The sequence below is a fragment of the Adiantum capillus-veneris genome, chromosome 14 (assembly GCF_014529385.1).
Source record: "Adiantum capillus-veneris isolate H3 chromosome 14, ASM1452938v2, whole genome shotgun sequence".
Taxonomy (NCBI): Eukaryota; Viridiplantae; Streptophyta; class Polypodiopsida; order Polypodiales; family Pteridaceae; genus Adiantum; species Adiantum capillus-veneris.
The window spans coordinates 139,317,100-139,340,098 of NC_140944.1; the positions used below are offsets into that span (position 1 = coordinate 139,317,100).

Sequence of the window (22,999 nt, forward strand, 5' to 3'; positions counted from 1 at the left end):
AATTTCCCCGCATTCAAAGCATTTCCCCTCCCTGATCAAGCGAGCTCTCTCCTGAGGAGTAAGCTTGGGTCGTGCATCCTTCTTTTCTGGGTTGCACTTTCTCTATCTACTTTCATTTGTCGAAGTTTGTTCAGCTCTTTGTGTCATGATCTCATCGGTGGGGTAAGTCAGACTGCCAGAGTGGATGGCAAAACCCCGTTTCGCACGACTCATCAACTCCTGAATAGAAGCTGTCCTCTATTCCAACCAGTGATCTCGGATCTCTGTAGGTAGACGCAAGGAAAACTGCTTAATCTGTTCCTTGAACAAGATCTTCTTAAATGAAGAGGCAGGTAGAAAAGAGCTCCAGAATCTCTCGCAATAAGCGTCCACTGTATCTTTCTTGGTCATCCGAAGATGGTTCCAAGCAGTTCGTATATCACGTTCATACTCTCAAGTCAACCAAGAAGAAATAAAAAGCCTCTTGAATTTCAGCCATTTAACTGGCGGAGTCTTGCTTAATTAAGAAGCGTAGACCACCAAGTTCGAGCATTCCCCTTAAAATAAGAGGCAGCTCTCCGAATCTTAAAGTGCTCTAAGTAACGCCCTCCCGCGAAAGCAATGTCAAACTATTGTACAAAAGACAAAGCCTTCCAAGCATCTCTATAACCAAAAAACGTGTCAAATTTAATTGACTATCCACCTTCCTTGAACTTTCAGACTTTCTTGCTTTTGTCTTCCAGAAAGTCATACTGGTTGCCTTTGTAAAAATTCTTCTTCTTTGCATAAAAGTTGGTTTCGTTACAGTCTAAACTGTCTGTAGACGTAGACGAGTCCTCTGTAGAACTGTCACTCACGGGGCGAGATTTAGACTTCTTTGCCTTTTTCTTGCCCTTTTCAAAGCGTTGCTTTTTGCTTCACTTTTTGCCTTTGCGGTCGTCTTCGCTCAAGTCAGATGAGCTAGAAGAACTATCAAAAGAAGAAGAAGAATAAGAACTGGCTACTTCTTCAAATCGAACACGCTTCTTCTGTTTCTTTGCCTTTTCAAATGTCGATTGACGACCCAAATAGCCCAAAAAGTCAGTGCCTTTCTTCTGCTTTTTGCCATGCTTTTCAGCTTTGTTTTGCGCGTCAAAAAGCTAAGCAATTCGTGCATCAACCACCTCTTCTAATTCCTTCTCTGAATATTTCTTGTGAGCAGAAGGTTTCTTGAGAGCGGGTGGTGTTGTGGTTTTAAGCCACTGCGCATGCACCTCCTTGAAAGAAGTCTCACTCATATATTTTGCAAATTTTGGGTCCTTCGCAAAATTGAGCATCATATTTGTTGCATCGCCGATCAATTGACGACGCTCCATCTCTCGACGCTCCGCCTGATTAGGCCAAGGAGGGCCATACTCCTCGTCTGAATCTTCGTTGTGATCCCTTCCCGCATCTCCGGATGCAGAGGGAGTCCACTGATCTTTGCCTGAAGCCATAGGTGCCGCGGGAAAAAATTTCAGATCAGATTTCCCGTAGAAGAGAAATCCGTCGTGCTCTGATACCACTGTAATAGACTTGGACACTCCAAGTCAAGAATCTACCGCGACAGCACCAAATAACCACTTCAAAACAGTTCACAGTTCACAATTTATTCGACACTGGCCCGACGGAGTTGAGATATTGGCCCCAAAGACTGGCGCCCCTTTCGGTATTTCTTTTTGTATTAATCTGTGTCCGGACAGGCGCTCACACACAGACTCTGCGTCCAGATGCTATGAGTTGTGAGAGGACTGCTCACATATTTAAAGTTACAAGGGTTGCTAAAAGCAGAGCCCCAAAAGCAGAAATCAAAACCTTCAAGTAAAAGCTTTGAAAATAAAGCAAAAGTTCTTACTCTCTCTTTCTTTTAATAATAAAGCAGAGAGGCTTTCTCTTTCTCCCTCTCTCTTGCTAAAATAAAGCAAAGAGGGTTCTCTCTCTCTTTCTCAGCAATTTGCGCAGAAAAAGCAACACCAAAAAACTGCCCAGCTTTCCATAAATCACATTGATGTCCGTACAGCAGGCCACGTGTCATCCCGCCACGTCAAAAAATCAAGGTTAGGGTTAGGATTAGGGTTAGGGCAAAATTAGGGTTTTTGATTTTAGGGTTAGGGTGCAAAATTAGGGTTTCTGATTTTAGAGTTAGGGCTTCAACAGAATTAGGATTTCTGATTTTAGGGTTAGGGTTTCAACAAAATTAGGGTTTCTGGTTTTAGGGTTAGGGTTTCAGCAAAATTAGGGTTTCTCGCAGCCACGTCATCACTTTGTAACAAATTTCAAGTTATAATCTGCTAGGGTTTCCATGGCAAGCATTTCAAGATACCCCACTCTGCCAGAAGTTGCACTCCGAAGGAAGATGTCAAAAGCCATATAACTTTGGGCAAAAATTTTCTTGAAAGCTTGTCAAGTCCTTGGAGTGTGCGGCTTGGTAGCTATAGACATCAACATGTGCATGGCACTACTTTTGAGAAAACACAGCAGCTCGAAACAAATCTTGGATCCTTCTCTTGCAAGTGATCTTTATGGCTTATGCCCTGTAAGACATGAGCGATGAAGATGGGAGCAGGCCCGATGTGCGATGAAGGGTGGGAGTGGCTATTAAGTCCGGGGTCGAGACCCGAAGATACTTCACAAGTAAAATTCCAGTAGCTCTGTCTGCTCTTTGGTGGGACCGGTATGCTTTCAGAAAAGCACACGCCTGATGCTCTAATACCACTATCACAAGACGGGTACCACTTGCCAATAGAAAAGAGCAGACTAAACAAACTTTTAGCATTTCAATAACAACTGAATTGAGAGACAGACAACACATGATAGTGAGTGGCAGAATTCCACCCCAGAAAGTATTGGCACCAAACCTTGGCGCCCCTTTCGGTATTCTTTATATTGCATCAACACAGTACAAGCCGGTACCCCAAACTCTGCACCTTTGCCAAGAAGCATGCTAGAGAATGAGCCCATGGCCTCATATTTAAAGGCCCTAGGCTCCAAAAGCAGTTCACACGAAAAGCCTTCAAACCCAAAAGCTTCTGGTCCAAAAGCAATGCCAAAAAGCTACCATCGTAAATCACGGAATTCCCATCGGGATGGGCATCCAATGTTTGGGCGGACGTAGTGTGAACCCAGCCAGTGTGGCCGGCTAATATTATAAAAGGGAGGCCAAGGCCTCATTTGCAGTTATTGACCACACTTGCAGGGTGCCAATGGTTAGCCCGTGAGGCTAGGAGTGGGCGAGGTCACCTCAAGGAGGTGAGGCCAGGTGGTATGGGAGGGTTGGTCTTACAGGTGCACGCCTACGTCCTCGGATGTTGGCCCAGGAACAAGAGATTCCGGATGGTGGCTATGGTCGGGTGGTTTGTCCGACGCGTGTCTATAGGCGAGTGATCCACTCCGCATGTTCGTTTCACATACCCATATCTTATAGTTGGGCTGACTTCCAAATCAAGCAAGAGAATCGCTTTGTACCAACGCAGTACCTTGATCAGTTGAAAGAGAATCGGAGAGAGCTCAAGCAAAATGGGATTCCCGTTATGTCTTTTTTCATTATATTTTGCAGATATGTGTCTAATTGCATTAGTCAGGATTAGGGTCGCAAGGACTTTTCATTTTGGTTTGGAAGTACATCAAATACGACGTTAAAGTCTTACGACCCACTGACTACAATGACATCGTCGGGATCGCTCTCAAGCAAGAAATGAAGCACAACAAAGGTAAGCCTAAGGAGAACAAGCCCAATACCTCGAAGAACCGACAGAATGGTAAGAACCATAGGACCTCTTCTTCTTCTCAATCTTCCACTACACTTGAAGCGCAAACTCTTCACCTAACAGTGATAATAAAGAAAAGGCTAAAACTCGAGAAATCCCTAAGTTGGCATCTGATGAAAAATCTGCTCAAGGAATAGTAGGAGGTTGGTTAAGTCTTGAAGAACGAACTAACTATGCAAACAAGGAAGATGTTTTAGGTATTACACTAAAGGTCACATAAAAGGAGATTCTCTTGAGGAAGAACCCAACAAAACCCAAATCTTCTGTTAGTGTCATAAATGAGTCAAATAGTGCGTCCCAGGTTTCTTATGGTCATCTAGATGAATCTCTCACGAAGTGAAATGGTCATGAGAATCATCAGCGCATTGTGATCATGTTTGATCCTAGCAGCATGCATGATGTGATTAGTGATTATCTTGTGAGGAGCGCGTGTTTAGCAGCTGCGCCAGCAAATCCCATTGTGAATTCTAGATTTGCTCCTAGCATACACTCTTCAACCACTCATGAATGTCCTAATATGACATTGTGTATGTTTTCATCGCAAGTTTGTTGTTTCTCCTCTCTCTTGATGTCATACGTTTTTGGCATGAAGTGGTTTCGTGAGTTTGATCCACAAGTTAATTGGAAAGAAAAGCCTCTCTCTCTCTCTCTCTCTCTCTCTCTCTCTCTCTCTCTCTCTCTCTCTCTCTCTCTCTCTCTCTCTCTCTCTCTCTCGCGGGCCCCCTCATCCGTGGGCGACGGGACCGCCCCAATTCTATCGCCCGATCAAGCAGTATGCCTCTGGTGCCTCTGGTGTTGTTATGCTGTGGGGGCTGCTCGAACTCCTTTGTCTGTGACTGAAAGAAATCTGTAATCTTTCGTTGTCGCTGGATCTCTCTCATTGTGCCCCTCTTCAAGAGGTCCTCTCCGTGTTTGCGAATCTCCAGTAAGTATAATCCGAGGCATCTCTGATCCTGGTATCTCATGACTCTAGAAAGTGGCCCAAAACCCTCTCTGAATAGACAGTAAAAGCGGCCTCGTATCTCATAGTATATTGGGCAGTGCCATATGTAATGTAGCTCTGTCTCTAGCTCTATCTAGCACACTTGACAAATCCTGGACTCAGCGTATACTCCTCTAAATCTGTCTGTCTCGATCTCTAGTTGATGTGAGGATGTGCGTATCTGACCAATAGCACATCGCATCCCGTGGGATAGATGAGTATCCATGTATCCTGGTCTGATCACAAAACCATCCTCCGTGAGTTGGAGAAGATGCTCTCTATAGAAAGTCTTCTTTGTACCTAGCTCATGTGTAGGTTGTATCCATGTCCTCTTCGTATCTAACTGAATCAAGTCCTGTCTGATGAGCCTGGTAATCTCTGCCCTAGTGAGGGAGATGGAGGGTGCATCCAAAGAGTACTGAAATGGGGGTAGCCGATCCATACTAAAGCCATGTAATTGAAACCAGGATGCCATCTCTGCATACCAACATGATCTATCTCCCTGCAATGCCAGCTGTCACGAAGACTCTAGTGCTAATCGAGCATATCTGTCTCTAGGGAGAGCCCAACTGCTATGCATAAATGAAATTGATCGAGTGAGTGCCTCCACTACCAATGGAAAAGCAGCGAGCTCCGCCCTAACAATGTCATGTGGTACTCAGGCCTTGGCCCTAATCATCCAAGAAATCATAGAACCAAGGGCTTCTCCATACATCTCCATCAGATATGATTTGGGCCATCTATGCACTCTATGAGCAGGTGACTGGGAGGGTACACTGTTCAGGAGGTTTGTCTGAGGCTGTTGCTAGCACCATTGGTGTTAAGCAGGGCTGCCCACTCTCCCCCACTCTATTCGGACTCTACATCGACGAGATTGAGGACTACATTCTACAAGTTGGAGGAGAGGGGTCAGACCTCACAAGTACACCTGTACACATTTTATTATATGCTGATTACATTGTATTGATTTTAGAGTCACCCGAGGGATTACAGCACCACTTGGCTGCCTTGGATGAGTTCTGTACACACAGGGGTTTGACAGTAAACCTTGGCAAGACCAAGGTCATGATCTTCCACACCTCTCCCATGGTGAGAGCTACAACAGTATTCACAGCCGCCGGCGGACAGATAGAGGTCGTCACTTCATATGTCTACCTTGGAGTCACATTCACAAGTTTGCCTGGTCTTTTCTCCATGGGACAAGCAGCTACAGACAGACTGACACGGGGGTACGCAGCGTTGGCCATGTTAGAGCGGCGATGTCACCAGGCACACTTTCAGGAGCCCCGTACGAAGGGGTGGCTATTTGACACATTAGTCACACCAGCTATGATGTATGCAGCGACAGTTTGGGCCCCAGGCCTCACAGACACCCAGTGGAGTGCAGTCGAGAGGCCCCAGGTACGTATGATCTCGCGATTCTTTCGCTGGAAGCCGACACTTCCGCATGACATTATCAGAGCAGAGCTAGCGGCACCTCCCATGATAGTAGAGGCACTGTTTCAGACTATCTCCTTCATTCAGAGGATGAGAGAGCTCCCAGCAGACAAACTCACACAGAGAGCATTTGAGGCAGCTATACAGACCTCAGAGACAGGGTATGACAGAGCTTGGTACACTCAGGTTAGATCATGGTTTGACACACAGGGTCTAGACATGGATAGACTACCACCCTTTCAGTATGACCCAGATTCACCCCACATCCGTCTCTCACACAGTGAGAGGAACACAGTGCTCAGACAGGATCTATGGCAGCTCTACACCAATCGGACATAACTCACACCCGACCTGGCATCTAGACGGTCACATTACCGAGATCAGTTCCTGGACATACTAGCAAACGGGTTCATTCAGCGACCACAATACATGGATACTTACATGCCTCACAGCTCGAGAGTAGCTATTGGCCAGCTGAGGGTTTTCTCACATCGACTACAGATTGAGACTGGCAGAGCATCTGACACCCCCAGAGAGGAGCGGATATGCCGGGTATGCAGAGTAGAGCTAGAGGATGAGGAGCACTTTGTATGCAGATGCAGAGCATATGATGACATCAGAGGCAGATATGAGGGTTTATTCACAGGGCAGCCTACCCTTCGAGAGATCATGGACTCCAGAGTCAGCGCCAGCTGGGGCGATTCTTACTAGAGATACAGAGCCACAGAGAGGCCTTACTTGAGCCCACGACAACTCAGACACGAGGGCGACAGACCCAGCTCATTGACTTCTTCGTCTCACGACATCTACCAGCCCCCCCACCACCCGAAACACACAGAGGGGTGACTCTTCAGCAAGCTGAGACCTCCAGAGCTAGGAGACGGCCCCGCGCTACAGGTTGCCGGGCCCCAAGACTTCATCGACACCAGATTGCGGAGATTCAGACCCGTGATGGCCAAGCCACTGAGGAGAGACAACCCGAGATGATGACCGACCCCACTGCAGCCATCCGAGCAGCCCTTGCTCCAGCTCCACCCATGTACCACATCTTACACCCACCCATTAGCACAGGATGGAGCTAGTTTAGTCAGTCACCCAGATGCATATCATGCATGTACTACCCTCTTGCATATAGGCTACCATAGTGATAGCACTCCACACACTCACACTCTCATCATGGAGATTTGTATCAGCTTTATCAGTCAGTCAATCAGTTTTTTCAGCACTTTTGTCTTTCCGATTGACGGAAGACACACCCATGTACATTGATTTCTCATAGGCCGATTTCGGCCTTCTAATAGACGTAAAATCTATCTCTCTCTCTCTCTCTCTCTCTCTCTCTCTCTCTCTCTCTCTCTCTCTCTCTCTCACACACGCGCTGCCTCCTGCCTTGCTCACGCGCTGCTCTTGCTGCCACCCACGCTGCTGCTGCTCGCGCTGCTGCTCGCGCTGCTGTTCACCGGCTACGCCACCCCCAACACCCTCTCGCCCAGCCAGCCCCGCTACACCACACACCGCCCCCCCCCCCACAAGCAGAAATTCAGAATTACGGGGAAAACAGGAAATTCCAAAATAGTTCAGATTGAAGAATTTCGAAAGAAATTGCAAGGACCTGCAGATTTACAAAAGGCAGAAATTGCAAGGATTTTTTTGACAGAAATTGCAAGGACCTGCAAATTTACAAATACAGAACAGCTTTGACAAAAATTAGTAGAAAATCAGAAAATCAAATATCAAGAATGCATGATTGATATGAGGAAAACATATGTATGCATTATGCGGGACATGGATGTATGTGTGATGTGGACATAGTGGGTTGGCCTTGCGGAAGTGCAGATTGTGTTTTTGATGGAGGTCATGACCGCTTCCCCAGTGTGTAAGCCCCATCCGAAGGCAACTTTTGTGCTTACAAACAAGCGGATAACACAAATGGAAAGGGAGATGAAAGACTGGAAAGCAAATACGGAGGGATGGTGTAAAGAGAAGGCCAACCTTCTTCAAATGTTTCTCAACGAAGGCGCGCAGTGGAAGAAAGAGAAAGAGGACCTGCACGCAGAGCTACAAGCACTTAAGGCGGACTCCAAAGCACTTAAAGAAGAGGTCTCAGCCCTCAAGCGAGAGCTTGCTGATAGAGCAAGCAGGGGACTAGAGGAATGGGAATTCCAGCCTTCGGTGATAGAGGAAATCAAGGTCATCAAGGAGCAGGTACGGATGATCAAAGAGGAGGAGAAACAGAAGGTGGTAAAGACATCTTCGTGGATGGATGTGATCACGAAGACGCAAAAGAAGGCGGATGAGGCCGAGAAATGGATAGAAGTCGCTAAGAAAGGGAAAGGGAAAGAAACCACATCTGTCCCCACTCCTATAATCATCAACATGACTCTAGAAGAAGAGCAGCGAAGGAAAACTAGAGCTTTGCATATAAGAGTAACCGGTCTAAAAGACCGAGATGATGTGGAAGGGGAAGTTGAAGAAATGCTCCGCATGATGGGTAGTGAGGCTACTCATAGAAAGGCATGGAGGGTGGGGAAGAAGACACAAGGCAATGGGGAGACTTCAAAAGGGAGAGCTTTAATCATCCGTTTCCCATCCATGGAGGCAAAGGACTTCTCGAAGAAGCGTCCTACACTAAAGAAAACGGGCATATTCCTTGGAGATGACCTCACTCTCACACAGCTTGCGCATATGAGAGAGGTAATGCCAGAGATTCAAGCGGCAAGGGAGAAGGGAAGACGGCCTTCTACAGAGATGGCCGGGTGGTGATTGTAGAGCGGCGCTCTACATGACGGTGCGAGACCCATGGGACCACACTCAAAGTTGCCCCTTGGAATTGTAATGGATCTATGCGACTTGATGTGGACGCTTTTGAGGATAGTTTTACGGGAAGAAACATCGTCTTCTACTCTGAGACACATCAGGCCCCTGGGCAGTCTATGCCTCACATTAGTGGATATAGATGGGAGACAGCCTGTAGACAGGAGACACGATCAGAGCACAGAGGGCAGGGCTCAGGAGGAGTGGCAGCGTTATTCAGGGAGGAGTTGCAACCATTGATACATATAGCCCGCAGGGATGAGCAAGCTATGTACATGTGGGTGAGATTGAGAGCAGAGACAAAACAGATATCTTTACCTTACTATTTGCTACTTTCCCCTGAGCACGTCAGTGTATGCACCACCTAGAGGACAGTCCCCCTTTTCTATTTTGGATGATGACATATGGGAGTTCTCTAGAGATGGTGACATCATCATTCTAGGGGATTTCAATGCTAGGACTGCCCATCATCAGACAGTATTTTATGATACTTCAGAGGAGATGCTGAGAGAGCTAGATGTTGCAGAGACAGGCCTACCCAGACTCATAAGATGGAGAACACACTGAGTATGGACGACACTTGATAGACATGGGGACTGCACATGGATTGGCCATCTTGAATGGCCTACAAAGATTTCCCGCTACGAGGGGTTTTACATGCTTTCCACACACACATGGAGCCAGCACACTGGATTATGTCATGGCACAGCCGAGCCTCATCTCTAGTATCCAGGATCTCACGGTTGGACCCAGACCTGTTGGTGTGGCAGTGGATCATGCTCTTGTGTTGTTGACCATCTCTTTTCAGTTTAGTGTAGCACACAGGCTACGGACAGCAGCCCCTACTCGCTCCACCTTCACACAGGAGACAGACTCTGTATACATAGATGTGGCAGACGCCTGTGTACAGAGGGGCCAGGGCGACCTGTGGAGGAGCTTACTACTATATTGACACAGACACTACATGATGCAGCAGTAGAGGCATACCCACATACCCAGCCTGAGCACAGACGCCGCTCGCGGAGCATGCCCCAGAATTGTTGGTATGATGAGGAATGCCGGGACACTAGTGCTAGACTTCAAAGGGAGGTGCTTTTGGGGGACATCACTCACAGACAGTCACAGATTGACTTCCGACACCTAGCGCGGCGGAAGAAGAGGGCATTTTTGGCTCGCCTGGAGCAGGATCTATACCAGCTATTCTTGAGTCAAGACTCACGTGAGGCATGGCGGCTCTTTCAGGAGCACCCCCACCCCCCGCCCCCCCGCCCGCCATCACTTCTACAAAGGACAAGGGCCAGTACGCATCATCTCTGTACACAGTTCCTGAGCAGCCCCCCCTTCCAGACCCCCCCGGATCCAAGCCCACGCATATGTGCTTTTTTCATCGCTGAGATCGTGAGGAAGGCCATTGACAGGATGAGGACTGGGAGAGCATACGATCATGATGGCTTGGTGGCTGAGCATTGCACGCATGCCAGAGATCTACTAGCAGAGCTTCTAGCAGTTATGTTTAACCGTGCCATCTGTGAGGGCTTGCCTGATACTTGGAGCCTATCTACTATTGTGCCTATCTTCAATTCGGGAGACCCTATGGAGCCTGGGAATTATCGCACTATCATGATTGGACACACATTGGCACGGTTGTACGCATCTATTCTTGAGCAGCAGCTGAGTAGATGGACAGAGAGAGAGTGGATACACGCAGCAGGGCAGGCAGGGTTTAGGAGGGGTTTTTCTACTCTTGACCATATCTTGACACTCAGAGCCATCATTGAGGAGGGCAGATCGCATGGGACACGGATCTTTTGTAGCTTTGTGGATTCCCGCAAAGCATTTGACACAGTGCCCAGAGCTAGATTGATGCGCGGATTACAGCAAATGGGAGTACCCACAGAGCTCATTTGGGGGGTCATGGCATTATACAGGTCAGTAGTGGGGCATGTACGCACCTCAGAGGGTCTATCCACACCGATTCACTCCACTATTGCGGTGAAGCACGGCTGCCCGCTCTCTCCTACTCTACTTGGTATGTATGTGAATGAGGTTTCTAACTACATTGAGAGAGATGGTGATAGAGGTGCACAGCTGGCAAGGACATGGATTCCACTTGTGTTATATGCTGATGATATTGTGTTGATCTCCGACTCTCCGAAGGGGATGCAACGTCACTTGGATGCTTTGCATAGGTTTGCTCAGGAAGGTGGTTTGTCCGTCAACCTTGGTAAAACCAAGGTCATGGTATTTAATACCACCCCACAGTGGATCAGGAGGTCAGCGCCAGCATTCACATACAGCCAGGAGACAATGGAGTATACAGATGCTTACACTTACCTCGGAGTGGTTTTTAGTGGGCCAGCATTTTCATTGAGGAGGGCAGCAGAGACTAGATTGACCAGAGCCCATGCAACATTGGGTAGATTGGAAAGGATGTGTTCACAGGTTCAGTTTCAGGAGCCTCGGACGAAGCTTTGGCTCTTTGACACTATGGTGGCTTCTGCATTGCTTTACGGAGCTGAGATTTGGGGACCTTCATTGGATCATCACGGGAGGACAGGCCGCAGTGATGGATGAGGGGACATGGAGAAGCCTCTGGTCTCTATGATCTCGCATCTCATTAGAGCCAAGGCTTCAATACCACGTGCTATTGTCAGAGCTGAGGTAGCTGCCCTCCCACTAGTGGTTGAGGCGCTCACCAAATCTGTCTTCTTCATACACCACATGTGGGAACTTCCTAGAGACAGATATGCCCGCCTTGCACTTGAGTCCTCTTGACAGTTAGCCATGCACGGAGATACAACATGCTGGTATGGGGAAATGATATCATGGTTTCAGGTGCATGGGTTCAGCATAGACAGATTGCCTCCCTTCCAGTACTCACTGGATGCACCCTCTCTGACTCTTACACAGTCCGAGATCACCAGGCCCATCCGTCAGGACTTGACTCAGCTAGACACCAGGAGGACATGGATACAGCCAGCACAAGAGCTGGGCACGAAGATGGCTTTCTACAGAGATCATCTCCTTCAGCTTACGGTGGGTGGTTTTGTGACGAGGCCCAGATACATGGACACCCACTTGTCTCATGGGATACAATGTGCTATTGGCCAGATACGCACATCTTCACACCAGCTGCGGATTGAGACTGGGAGATACAACGGAGTACCAGCAGAGGCCAGGACATGCCCCCTGTGCGACATTGAGCCTGAGACAGAGTTGCACTACACATGCCACTGCCCCGTCTACTACGAGGTACAAGGCCGCTTCCATTGCTTGTTCAGAGAGGGCTTTGGACCATTCTCCAGAGTCATGCGGTATGAGGATCAGAGATGCTAGGGTTTGATTTTGCTCGAGCTACGCAGACACAGAGAGAGCCTGATGAGAGGAGAGGCTAGCCAATCTCAAAGACAGATCACAGACTTCTTTAGAAGTGCCACTGGACACCCAGAGGAGTTACTACCATAGCAGAGCTCGTCGACTCACACCAGAGGCACACTGATCGACCGAGCGACTGAGTTGGGGAGATCCAGACGCCCACGATTGCGGAGGACTACACAGCATCGACGGAGGCTGCATCAGAGGATTCGGATCACTTTGGCCCGACATGCACGACACCCGGTCAGACTACTGACCATGGAGGAGATTGATGAGATCCGCCAACGATCGATGCTGGATCTCTTGTGATCTAGCTATCCCAGGTAGCTGCTTAGTTCGCAACTAGCAGTTTAGGATTCCATAGTATTTTGTCATTCTATCATCTTGTTACTCTGAGTTTGTATCAGATCCACCACATTGTAACTTTCTGGTCTCATAGGTCACTTTGGCCTTTTGAAGACGTTAATATAACATCTCTCTCTCTCTCTCTCTCTCTCTCTCTCTCTCTCTCTCTCTCTCTCTACATTGGAGTCCAGAGTTGAGAGAGAGAGAGAGAGAGAGAGAGCACGCACCTTGATTTGATAAGATTCTCCCATACCCCCCGAGCTGCAGCAATGTCATTTGCAAGGGAATGTTCAAGCCGAGCCCAATACGAATGTAGACGCAAAGACCGATCCACAAAGGTTGGAAAAAATGTTGACAAAATCTCCACTGCTTGCTGGGAACATGGCAAATATAAAACTCTTACACTAGACTTAACTCTATAGGTAGTCTACATTCATTACTCTATTAAAAAAACTTCACGGTAACCCTCACAGTAAAAGTTTCTCGTAAAGTTCCGAGATAAAGCGATTTGTCAAGTTGACCTCCACACATTCTTCTCCGTAGCCCATCCACTCTTGTAAGAAAATGATCAAGATACTGAAGTAAAAGGAATTTCAGATTACAAATATCAAGGTGAGGAAATCACAGAGATGCAGAAAGAGTGAAATTCTAGAACCCAAAATCTCCTGAACTGGAAAATAAGATGTATCTCACCTCTTCTGCAGTAGAAAAAGCAAACCCTGAATGTAATGACTGCTCAAAAACCTGAAGAAAATCGTTGCATGAGTTATGCAGCAAACCATAATGCAGCCAATAAAAACTTCAGAACATTCTCTGATGCTGTATATGTTTCATCTATAGGCTGCTTCCTTTTGTCATCGTAAAAATTTTCACAACATATCTGCCAATGACGTAAATTCATTCACCTAAAAGCTGCTTACTTTTGTCATTCTATGACAATGTAAACAATTTTCAAAACACATCTGCAAATGATCTCAGAGGCTTACAATATAAAGGTCTGATTTCTGTAATTCCATCATAACTTGCGCTTATAGATTCATGTCTCAAATAGAAACACCTCAGTATGAATTGTGAGTTTCGTTTGTTATTTAGAGTCTCCAACAAGTATGCCACCTCTAGCAATTAATCATAATCCTCTCTCCATGTCTGAAGCTGTGTTGCAAGAAATGCTGTAACACGCTTGGACACTCCAAGCCAGAAATCAATAGCAACACACAAACAGAAACTTCATAATCACTGCACTTTAATAGAGAGTGTCGACAGGGCCCGGCGTAGTTCCGTGCCCAGAGAGATTGGCCCCAAAAACTGACACCCCTTTCGGTATTTCTTTCATTAATCATTGCAAAAGTACAACTCCCGCGGGCCCTCGGCTCTCAAGCTCAGCGTCCAGATGTCCTGAAGAGTGAGGCCCTTAGGGCTCTTTTATTCTTACAAAGGGATGCCAAAAGCACAGCCCCAAAAGCAGTTAAACTCAAAAGCAATTGGTTCTTAAAGCAATAATCCCAAAAGCATCTTAATTCCAAAAGAAATTGGCTCTAAAAACTGCCATAAAGCAGTAGTGCGAATCATGGACAATTCAGCCACGTCAGCTTGCTGCCAACGCAATTTGCGAAGTGATTTGCAAACGTCCGTACTGCCACGTCAGCAGGCTGCCAGCGTTATCTACGGGCGTCTGTACAATTGCAACATCATCATGCCGTACTATTGCCATGTCATTTGTCCGTACAGTGTGTCCATCCGAGCAGACAACACAAATCCAGCACTTGTACAAAGACGACAGCCACATCACTACACATGACATCACAAGACATCACATGACAAATCAATCACAGAAAAAATCATTCCAAATCTCAGACCATGACTGCTAGCAACGTATTTAGTAACCACATCTAAATCCATCCCAAACCTCACTAATGTCGGATTAACTAATCCCATATTGCGATCATGTCTATAAAGATTTTCGATTCAAGCACTGTCGTGTGCGAGTAATCATTTGCCTCAAGCACTATCGTGTGCGAGAAATTAGTTTCGGGGATCGCAAAGTTTCGGGGATCGCAAGCCGAAGTACTTCTCGCAAAAAGTCATTCAACAGAATACTATCAGCCCATCAGTATCCTTGAAACCCAAAGGGAAATCAGTGACTTTATTCCATCTAGGTAATCTGTGACAAAGGAGTGGAGTAACTCCCCTCTTATGCAGTCCCACCTACACCAGATTCAAAGGGAAGTCAGTGACTTTATTACATCTAGGTAATCTGTGGGAACTCTTGGAATAGCCACTGCTAGACCAAAAGCATCGAGATAAAGTTCCAAATCCGAGGAGTGTCTACTAGGTCCTCCTCCTCCATTCATTTCGCATTCAATGCCCGATGGTTCTTAACTAAGAACCACCGTTCACTTTACCTTTCTCTTTCCTGTCGTGGAAAGCCAGTATCGGTTCCGGAATGAATATCTCCTCGCTCTCTCACTTCAGGTTCATTTGGGCTCCAAAGTGACCATCATCTCATTCTTTCGTTCTTCCTTTCTTTCGTTTCCTAAGACGTACCTTCTCAAACCGTAAGAGCACCCAAATCATTTTCCTTCAGCAACAAGTGACGTCGAATCGTGTCAGCTGCCTTCTAAAGCCATGCTTGAGACTTCACAAGAGCCTCGTGCACCTTGGCAAAAGCAGTATTCAGATCTAGATCATACTGATTTGCTCCAGAAATCTTATCCTTGGTCTAGGGAATGTTTTGATCTACCAGCTGATACCCTTTTTCCTTTCTTTCCTTGTGCTTTGGGACCTACGGGTAGAGTCTTTCGCTTTCCCTATCCATTGGCACGTCAGTGTCAATCATCGGAACCCTAAGACGCACTATCATCTGATTCCTCTTTCTCTGGAATCCTTTGATGAACTTGCACCTGGTTCCCTTAGTTCGTCGGAACCCTTTGATTCTCCAGAATCCGATGATGAGCTGTCATCCGGTTCCCTTGATTCATTCTCTTCACTGGCAGACTCTTGCCTTTTTGAGGTGGATACTATCCTGTCCGTCGCATAAGTCAACAAGCAAGCATGCATTCGAAATCGTTGCTTAGTCATGTCCCATAAGTCTCTGAATGGAGTCAGACTTCTAGTTTAAAGCATAGTCTTAAATTTCTTTAACAAACCACAACAAAACCACTCAATGTGGTCTTTCAAAGTAATCTTCCGAAACAAAGACACTGGCAAACAAGTATCCCAAAACCTCTGGAAGTAGTCATTCAATATATCTTTCTCAGTCATTTTCAAGGGATGCCACGTCGTGATGACATCTCTTGTATATTCATCTAATATCCAAGTTGACATTAAAAAAAAAAAAAATCAACCACGTCGAATGTGTTGCTCTGCAAAACAACAGAGTAGATCACCATGTCTGCACCGTTTCTTTCAAGTAAGATGCCGCCTTTCGCTCCCCGGAATGTTCTGAGAATTGCTCTCCAAAGAAGGCGACGTCAAACTGTTGTACAAACTCAAGGGCTTGATGGGTGTCTTGGTAGCCTGGAAAACGTCTAAAACCTGACAACTTGACTCCCTTCCATGAACGCCTTTGTTTTCTTGTTGATCTAGTCATTGTCAGAAGAGGACTATCTCCTCCTTTGAACGGCTAGATGGCCTTCCAGGCCTACTAGACTTTGTTTCAAACTTCTACCTCAAGAGAATCTTGTCTTAGGTGCTTAGAAATTGAAGAACCTTCTTAGCACTCTCGAATACTTCAAATGGCACCTTCCCCGTGTGTTGATGTAGGTAAACTCCACCAAGCGCAAAAACTTTTCCCATTAAGTCTTTTGATCCAAAAAATAAGACTTCAACAAATTCAAAGCGATTGAATTGGCTATCTCAAATTGCCCATCTGTCTTCGGGTGGAACGAGGAGAAGAACTGCAACCGCGTGCCAATGTTCTCCCATGTTGCCCTCCAAAACAAACTAGGCAACCGGGGACCCCTATCCAAGCAATGGACTAAGGCATGCTGTCACAAAAAATACGGAAGCGTAAACCGCCTTTTGATTGTATTTCAAATACTCAAGAGAATTAGAGAGAGAGAGAGAGAGAGCTTGACACTTCATTGGGGACCAGAAGATGGGCTGGTCCCCCCCCATAAAGAGATTATCTTTATTACTAAGGGAGCATCTTTACAAGCACAGGAACGGGGCAGTAGCCCGTCCTCTATTCTTTCTTTTCTGCTTCTGACTGAGAGAGTGCAAGAGCTACTCTCTGAATACTGAGAGGATTTTCCCTTTGCTATGAGATTTTGGGAAGCTCTCAAAAACGAGAGTCTATCTTCCACAAAACTCAACGAAAGCCATAGTTACATGGGACGGCGGGTCGGGGTCGGGAACGGGGTCGGGAATGGGGATGGGACGGCAAAAGTCAAGAAACGGGGACGGGGGTCGAAACGGCAAAAAAAAAGGAGTTTTTTTGGCATTTTTTGACCTACACACATGCCACACACATAGAGCATCACTTTGACCACAAATTTACACTAAATAGACCAAAGAACACGAGTCATATAGGCGGAAATGTGCTAATAAAACATCGATGATCGATGGATACAAAATGAGAAGTGCGTGCCACAAGGGCTCAAGAGTCAAAAAGCCTAAAGGACTTAGGACAAGCCTAAGGCCTCAAGGATAACAAAAAGTACAAAGGGCTATGTAGTAGGTAGAGTCGTAGACTCAAGAGTTTAGACTCGAGAGTTGAGTGATCAATGATCATCAAACTCAAGAAGTGCTCGCCTGCTGAATCTCCATATCGTCGTCGTAGTCGAGGTCGTCAGCGACGTATGAGGGCTCGGGAGGCTCGCATTGAGACTTGAAGTCGTCCTCGAGCTCCTCCAAAAGTGTACAGCCATAGATGGATTCTCTTGTGCCATCTCCCACTCAGTGAAGGGATCTGCCTTGTGTGTGACGCTCTTGGCAAGCATGTGCAAGTTAGCGCTCACAAACACCAAATCATTGGCCCTCTCGACCCCAAGGCGATTCCTCTTCTTAGAGGCAATGTGGTTGTACACACTCCATAGTTGCTCCAAGCAACTAGTGGTACATGCTTGGCTAAGGACACGAATAGCCAAGCGCTGCAAATGTGGGCCATCTCCTCCATAGTTTCCCACCACAAAACCGAGCCAATCTTGTTACGATCAAGCTGTGCATCTACACATCCATAGGAGCCCTTCTTTTGCCTGTAGTTCAGTAGCTCGTCTCTAATCTTGCGCGTAGTGTCACTGCTAGGCTCAAGGCGCTCCAATGCAAGCCGCCATCCTTTGCTCACCTCCTTGTCGGTCTCTTGACACCTTCCCTAAAACTCAGGGTCAAGCACATAAGCTGCCACATGAAGTGGAGAGTAATATCCATTCCACCTCGACTCACACAAGCCATGAATCTCCGCATACTGAACAGAATCAAGCACAAGCTTCTCAAGTGCCTCTATCATCCGATCCATGGCTTCGTAGACTTTGCCAATGCATGGCTGCAAGCCATCCACAACTCAAAGTAGGTGTAGAATAGGCTTGACCATGGCATCAAGAGTCTTCACCTCCTCCCACCAAGCGGCGTCGTCGGCCCATTCTCAGCATTTCAATCATGTTGTTGATGTAGACTCCGGCATGGCCTGGAACTCATCACTGAGAAAGAGGCCCCTTAAGGCTCCGCCACATGTAGACAAGCGGCCTAGCATAAGCCAATTGAATGCAAATCTTGTCTCTGAATATTTGAGCAAGGACAAGTGGCTCCTCTTTGAGAATTTATGGCGCACTTTTTGATGGTTGAGCACGAGGGAGACAATTCGAGAGGCGTCACCAATGGTGGGTGAAATCCATGACAAGTTCCCTATGTCTTTGAGGAGGTTATTGAGGCAATGCGCCATGCAAAATGTGACATGGATGCTGGGATACATGCCCTCAATGATAGCCCCAGCTGCCCTATTTGATGCCTCTCCATCTGCAACAACCAGACAAAGGACATTCTCCGGGCCGGTGATCTCTAGGGTGCTTGTCCACTCCGCGGCAAGCATCTCCGCGGCCTTGCCACTATCGGATGCATCATGTGACTCCACAAAGTACATCTCCCCCCGAGAGTAGGCCAGCACCCCGTGGATGGACCGCTTGCGGGTGTTGCTCCATCCATCTACAAGGAGAGAGACGCCATTGGTCTCCCACAAATCCTTTGTTGCTTGGGCCGCTTGCTCCACGGCAAGCTTCTCTTTGTCAAGGAGGGTGGTGCGAAGCCTCTCCGATGAAGGTGGCACATAAGAGGAGCCATATTCCCCTATTTTCGTAACCATGGTTCGAAAGTATGGAGACCTATCCACACAAAATAGAGCATGTTGTGTTAGTATGGAGAGTAGAGAGTCGAGAAGTTAGAACCCATTATGAATACAAAATGGAAGATTGCAATGTGCATATGCCAAGGGAAACTCACCGCGTGCAATCATATGCCAGGGGAAACTCACCGCGAAGCATGGAAGGTAATGTGGTCGTGGAAGAAGAATCGGGCAACCGACCTATCCACCTCTTCCTTCAATTTAGGATTCCAATTTTCGTTGAGGGTGCTTTGGCGATGCGCAACGGAAGAGGATGGTGTAGATGCATGGCTCTTGAAGCCTCGAGAGATGTCGTCAAGGTTGGCTTCCCTTTGCTCTCGCGGTGTCGCCGTGACGGAGGGATCAACGGCAACAAACAGCCCCTCTTGGCCGCTTCCGCGACCTCATACACCGTGAGCTTCTCAAGAAGATCCAACCTCTTCTCAGGAGTTACTCGAGGGCAAAACTTCACCTCGTGACCGGATTCGTGAAGAAGATGGGCTCGCAGTTTGTTTGAACCACCAGTTCACTTGTATGGGCATAGCTTGCATGTCCATGGTCTTGCACCGCCACCTTTGCCACGTGTGCTAAAGTCGACTTCATCCCACCACGACCACGTTTGCACGGCAGGCCTCCTTCGAGAAGAACCGGCTTGAGAAGTGGAGTTGGCTTGAGATGACATGATGGTGAAGAGACTCGAGAGAGTAGAGCTTAGAAGTTAGAGGAGTTAGAGGAGAGCTTGTGTGGAGAGAGTAGAGGAGAGCTTCAAACTTCAAAGTGGGTAGAAGGAAGAGGAGAGCTTCAAAGTGGGTAGAAGAGGGAGAGAGTGGAGACTCAAGGGTAAAGTGTAGAGTCACTAGAGTGTAGAAGGCTTAGAAGTTAGAAGCCTTTAGAAGGTAGACCGTAGAGCGTACGGGCCACGACGCGTAGTCATGGAGCTTGCAAGGCCTTGAGTAGAGAGGAGAGCTTGAGGGAATAAGAGGCCCAAGGGGGCTTTTATAGCCTCCCAAGGGCCACCCCCCCCCCCCAAATGTAAACGTTGGCTGCAAATGGCCGTTCAAAACAGTCAGTTTTTTCAATAACTGATTTTTTTTGCCCGCCTCAAAAAGGTCGTTCCCTGCTGTCCCCGATCCGTTCCAGTCGTCCCCGGTCCGGCAGCCTGCAACCCATCCGTCCAGCCAAATTTCCAACCGTCCCATGGCGTCCCCGGCCCAGTTACGGGCGTCCCCCGGCCCTAGGGCCCGTCCCCCCTATCCCCTGTAACTATGACGGAGGAGCTCTTTCTTTTCCATCCTTGGTTGTATTTCCCTATACATCTGGGACTGCATTGGAAGAGGGTGGTTGTGGAGGTTTGGTAGGACAATCACCCTTCATATGACCAACTTGTCCACATTTGAAGCATCTTCCTTCGCTAATGTAGGTTCTCAATTCAGCAGGAGAGAGATATTTCTCTTTCTTGGGCTGATTTGGCTTTGCTTCTGCTTCGGAGGCGGTTCTTTTCTTCTTTTGAGAAGAGGAAGTAGAGGTAGGCTGCTCATGGAGAGCCTTCTGCTTGGCATGGTAAGTGCTTTGCTCTATCTTCCTGGTAGTACCCGTGTCATGTATTCCATCAGCTATGCGAGCTGATTCCACAAGTATCTGCAAGTTACCCCGAGGGTAAAGCTTCATAGCCATTTGCAAGGCTTCATGCAATCCTGCTTCAAACTTGCGCATCTTCTCCGAATCGTCAATCTTCTTGAATGAAGTGACTTTCAAGAGAACGTCCCAAAACCTATCCACACAGCATGGAACAGTTTCGTTCTCTGACTGTGAGAGTCGATCCCATTCTTTCTTTACCTCTTCCTCAAATCTGGAGGAAGGAACTATGCGTAAAACTCCTTTTTGAAAACAGTCCAGTCTTGGGGTTTGCGATTTTCTAAGATCAGGGTTAACCACCAACTGCTGGCGGTGCCTTTCAGGTACATACTGACATGGCGAAGCTTGGATCTTTCTTTAAAATTCCCTTCTGCAAATGCAACTTCAAATTGGCGGATGAAAGCAAAAGCTTTGTCATTATCAGGCTGTAATTCCCTGTTTTAGGCTCCATTTCGCCTGCCGGTCTCATCTGTAGTAAGGCCTCGAGCTCCCGCACCTGTAGGGCTACTTGCCCTTTGAATCGGACGAGATTTCTCACGTGAAACCTCTCCGAATTCACCTGTAACACTGCGGGGGTTAGCCACTAGCTAACCCAGTACCTGTGCAAGAGGCTCTTGCCTCGACAATCGCACATGAACCCACACAACTGTACATCAATCAAATGAAAAGCCCTCTTGTGGGGCATCACATAACTGCACGTAAGGGGGAGAGAGAGCAATGTGTAGCGTGCAGGGCATCACTCCTAGCACCACACTGTACAGAGAGGGAAAGGAAGCACTCCATAGCTCTTAACCTGTGGCAGGCAACTCAAAAATGAGCCTCCCAGCTATAAATTCAGCGCCACTTCTTGATGCATGAGGCAAGTGCACAGAAATGTGCCACTTGGCGCATTTACAAGCATTTTCCCGTTTCGGGTTTGCCGCCTAAAAATCTCCCGACTGGTTGCTCAATTGACTTCGCGGCAAAGTTGTAAAGTGTTCCCCTAGTCATACCGGAGGTAATGACGCGAACACATTTCGTGGCCCAAAATAGCAGTTCCCTAAATTTTAGGAAATGATTCCGTCGGGCTCCCAATGGTGTTCTGACCATCTATCCTCATTGGGACCGCATCCAAAAGTGCAATGTGGCCCAATTGTCGGATACTTTCTGTTGGTAGTCACACCTTGACTTTAGGCCTTTATTGAGTTCGCTTCCTAGTATCCACCAACTTGCTAAGTGCGACGGGGGGACCTATATGATCTTGCTCTGAGCCTAGACATCCTCTTACCATACGAATTCCAGTGTCGACCACTACCCATCTGCGGGTGAAACTACCGTTCACATTGGCCATACAATGTCCGACCCTTTGCTACTTAAAGAAGAGGGTCTCAAAAATAAAACAAAACCCATTGGAAAGAAACCAACAACTAAAGTTAGCAGTTGCCACATCCTCGTGACATAGTTAACAGCTGCCAAGTCCCCGTGACAGTTCTCTCATCACATGGGAGACCTGGGGGTGACAGACTTGCTTCAAACTCTTTGGCCATTGGCCAAGTTTTCTGTGACACCTCCAGACGCAGCAGGATGTAGACACATTGTGGTTCACTTCTTCACTGACATGCAGAACCCGCCATGCTATGTACACATACATGAGGACTCCTGAACAGAGGAGGTTGCTTTACGCACGGCTCGGTCTCCTTGGGCTTGGGCTAGAAACTCTTTGCAGTCACGCCTATCTCGAGGACGCTCGGATGCGGATTACTCTCCATCCAAGCCTGCCTCGAAGATAGCACGGTTAGCTGTTGCGGCAGCATCAATTCTCTCTCGCTCCCCATGAGGATCGTCTCATGGAACGTACAGGGATTAGGTGGGCCCCAGTTTCAGTGTCAAAGGGGCCGACGCGTTAGGAGCTTCAGTGATGCCTTGTGGGAGGAGAGATTGACCTACTTATGCTACAAGAGCATCGTGTGTGTGTGTGAGAGCCGCATTAGACAACGTGGTCAGCTTTTGCATGGATGATATGAGACTTTTTGGTTAGCTGCATTTGGACCTGGAGGCATCCAGGGTGGGGTATGTATGACTATTGCAGATTCTTTGCAGCAGGCCATTGTGGGCAGAGGGATTATTGTGCCAGGCAGGGCTTAGTGGATCACTATGCAGGTTCAGGGTTGTCTCCTATGCTTCCTGAACATCTATGCGCCCAATGTGGCAAGTGCACGTGCAAAGTTTTGGTCTCAAATTGTTAAGTCTCTGCCCAGGCAGAGCAGTGGTGCATAGGGGGTGACTTCAACATGTTGGAGGACCCCTCTGACAGGATTGGTGGTAGCCATACTACTGTGCATGGAGTTGAGCTGG

General features: G+C 47.4%; 1 protein-coding gene and 1 pseudogene across 3 annotated transcripts in view; one reads left to right on the forward strand and one right to left on the reverse strand.

Moving 5' to 3' along the window:
* EMB140 (EMBRYO DEFECTIVE 140) overlaps nucleotides 1–22,999 on the reverse strand; it is a 151,117-nt gene that overhangs the window by 89,584 nt on the left and 38,534 nt on the right. For all 3 annotated transcript variants that reach the window (XR_015190240.1, XM_086529140.1, XM_086529139.1), the window contains exons 8-10: nucleotides 13,411–13,461; nucleotides 13,189–13,293; nucleotides 12,945–13,090 (exon numbers count right to left, since the gene is read on the reverse strand). Coding sequence is in view for 2 of the 3 variants with exons in the window: in XM_086529140.1 (XP_086385266.1) it covers nucleotides 12,945–13,090; nucleotides 13,189–13,293; nucleotides 13,411–13,461 (302 nt within the window). In the remaining variant the exon portion in view is untranslated. The remainder of the gene's footprint in view (nucleotides 1–12,944; nucleotides 13,091–13,188; nucleotides 13,294–13,410; nucleotides 13,462–22,999) is intronic.
* On the forward strand, nucleotides 5,812–7,265 carry LOC147443236 (uncharacterized; annotated as a pseudogene).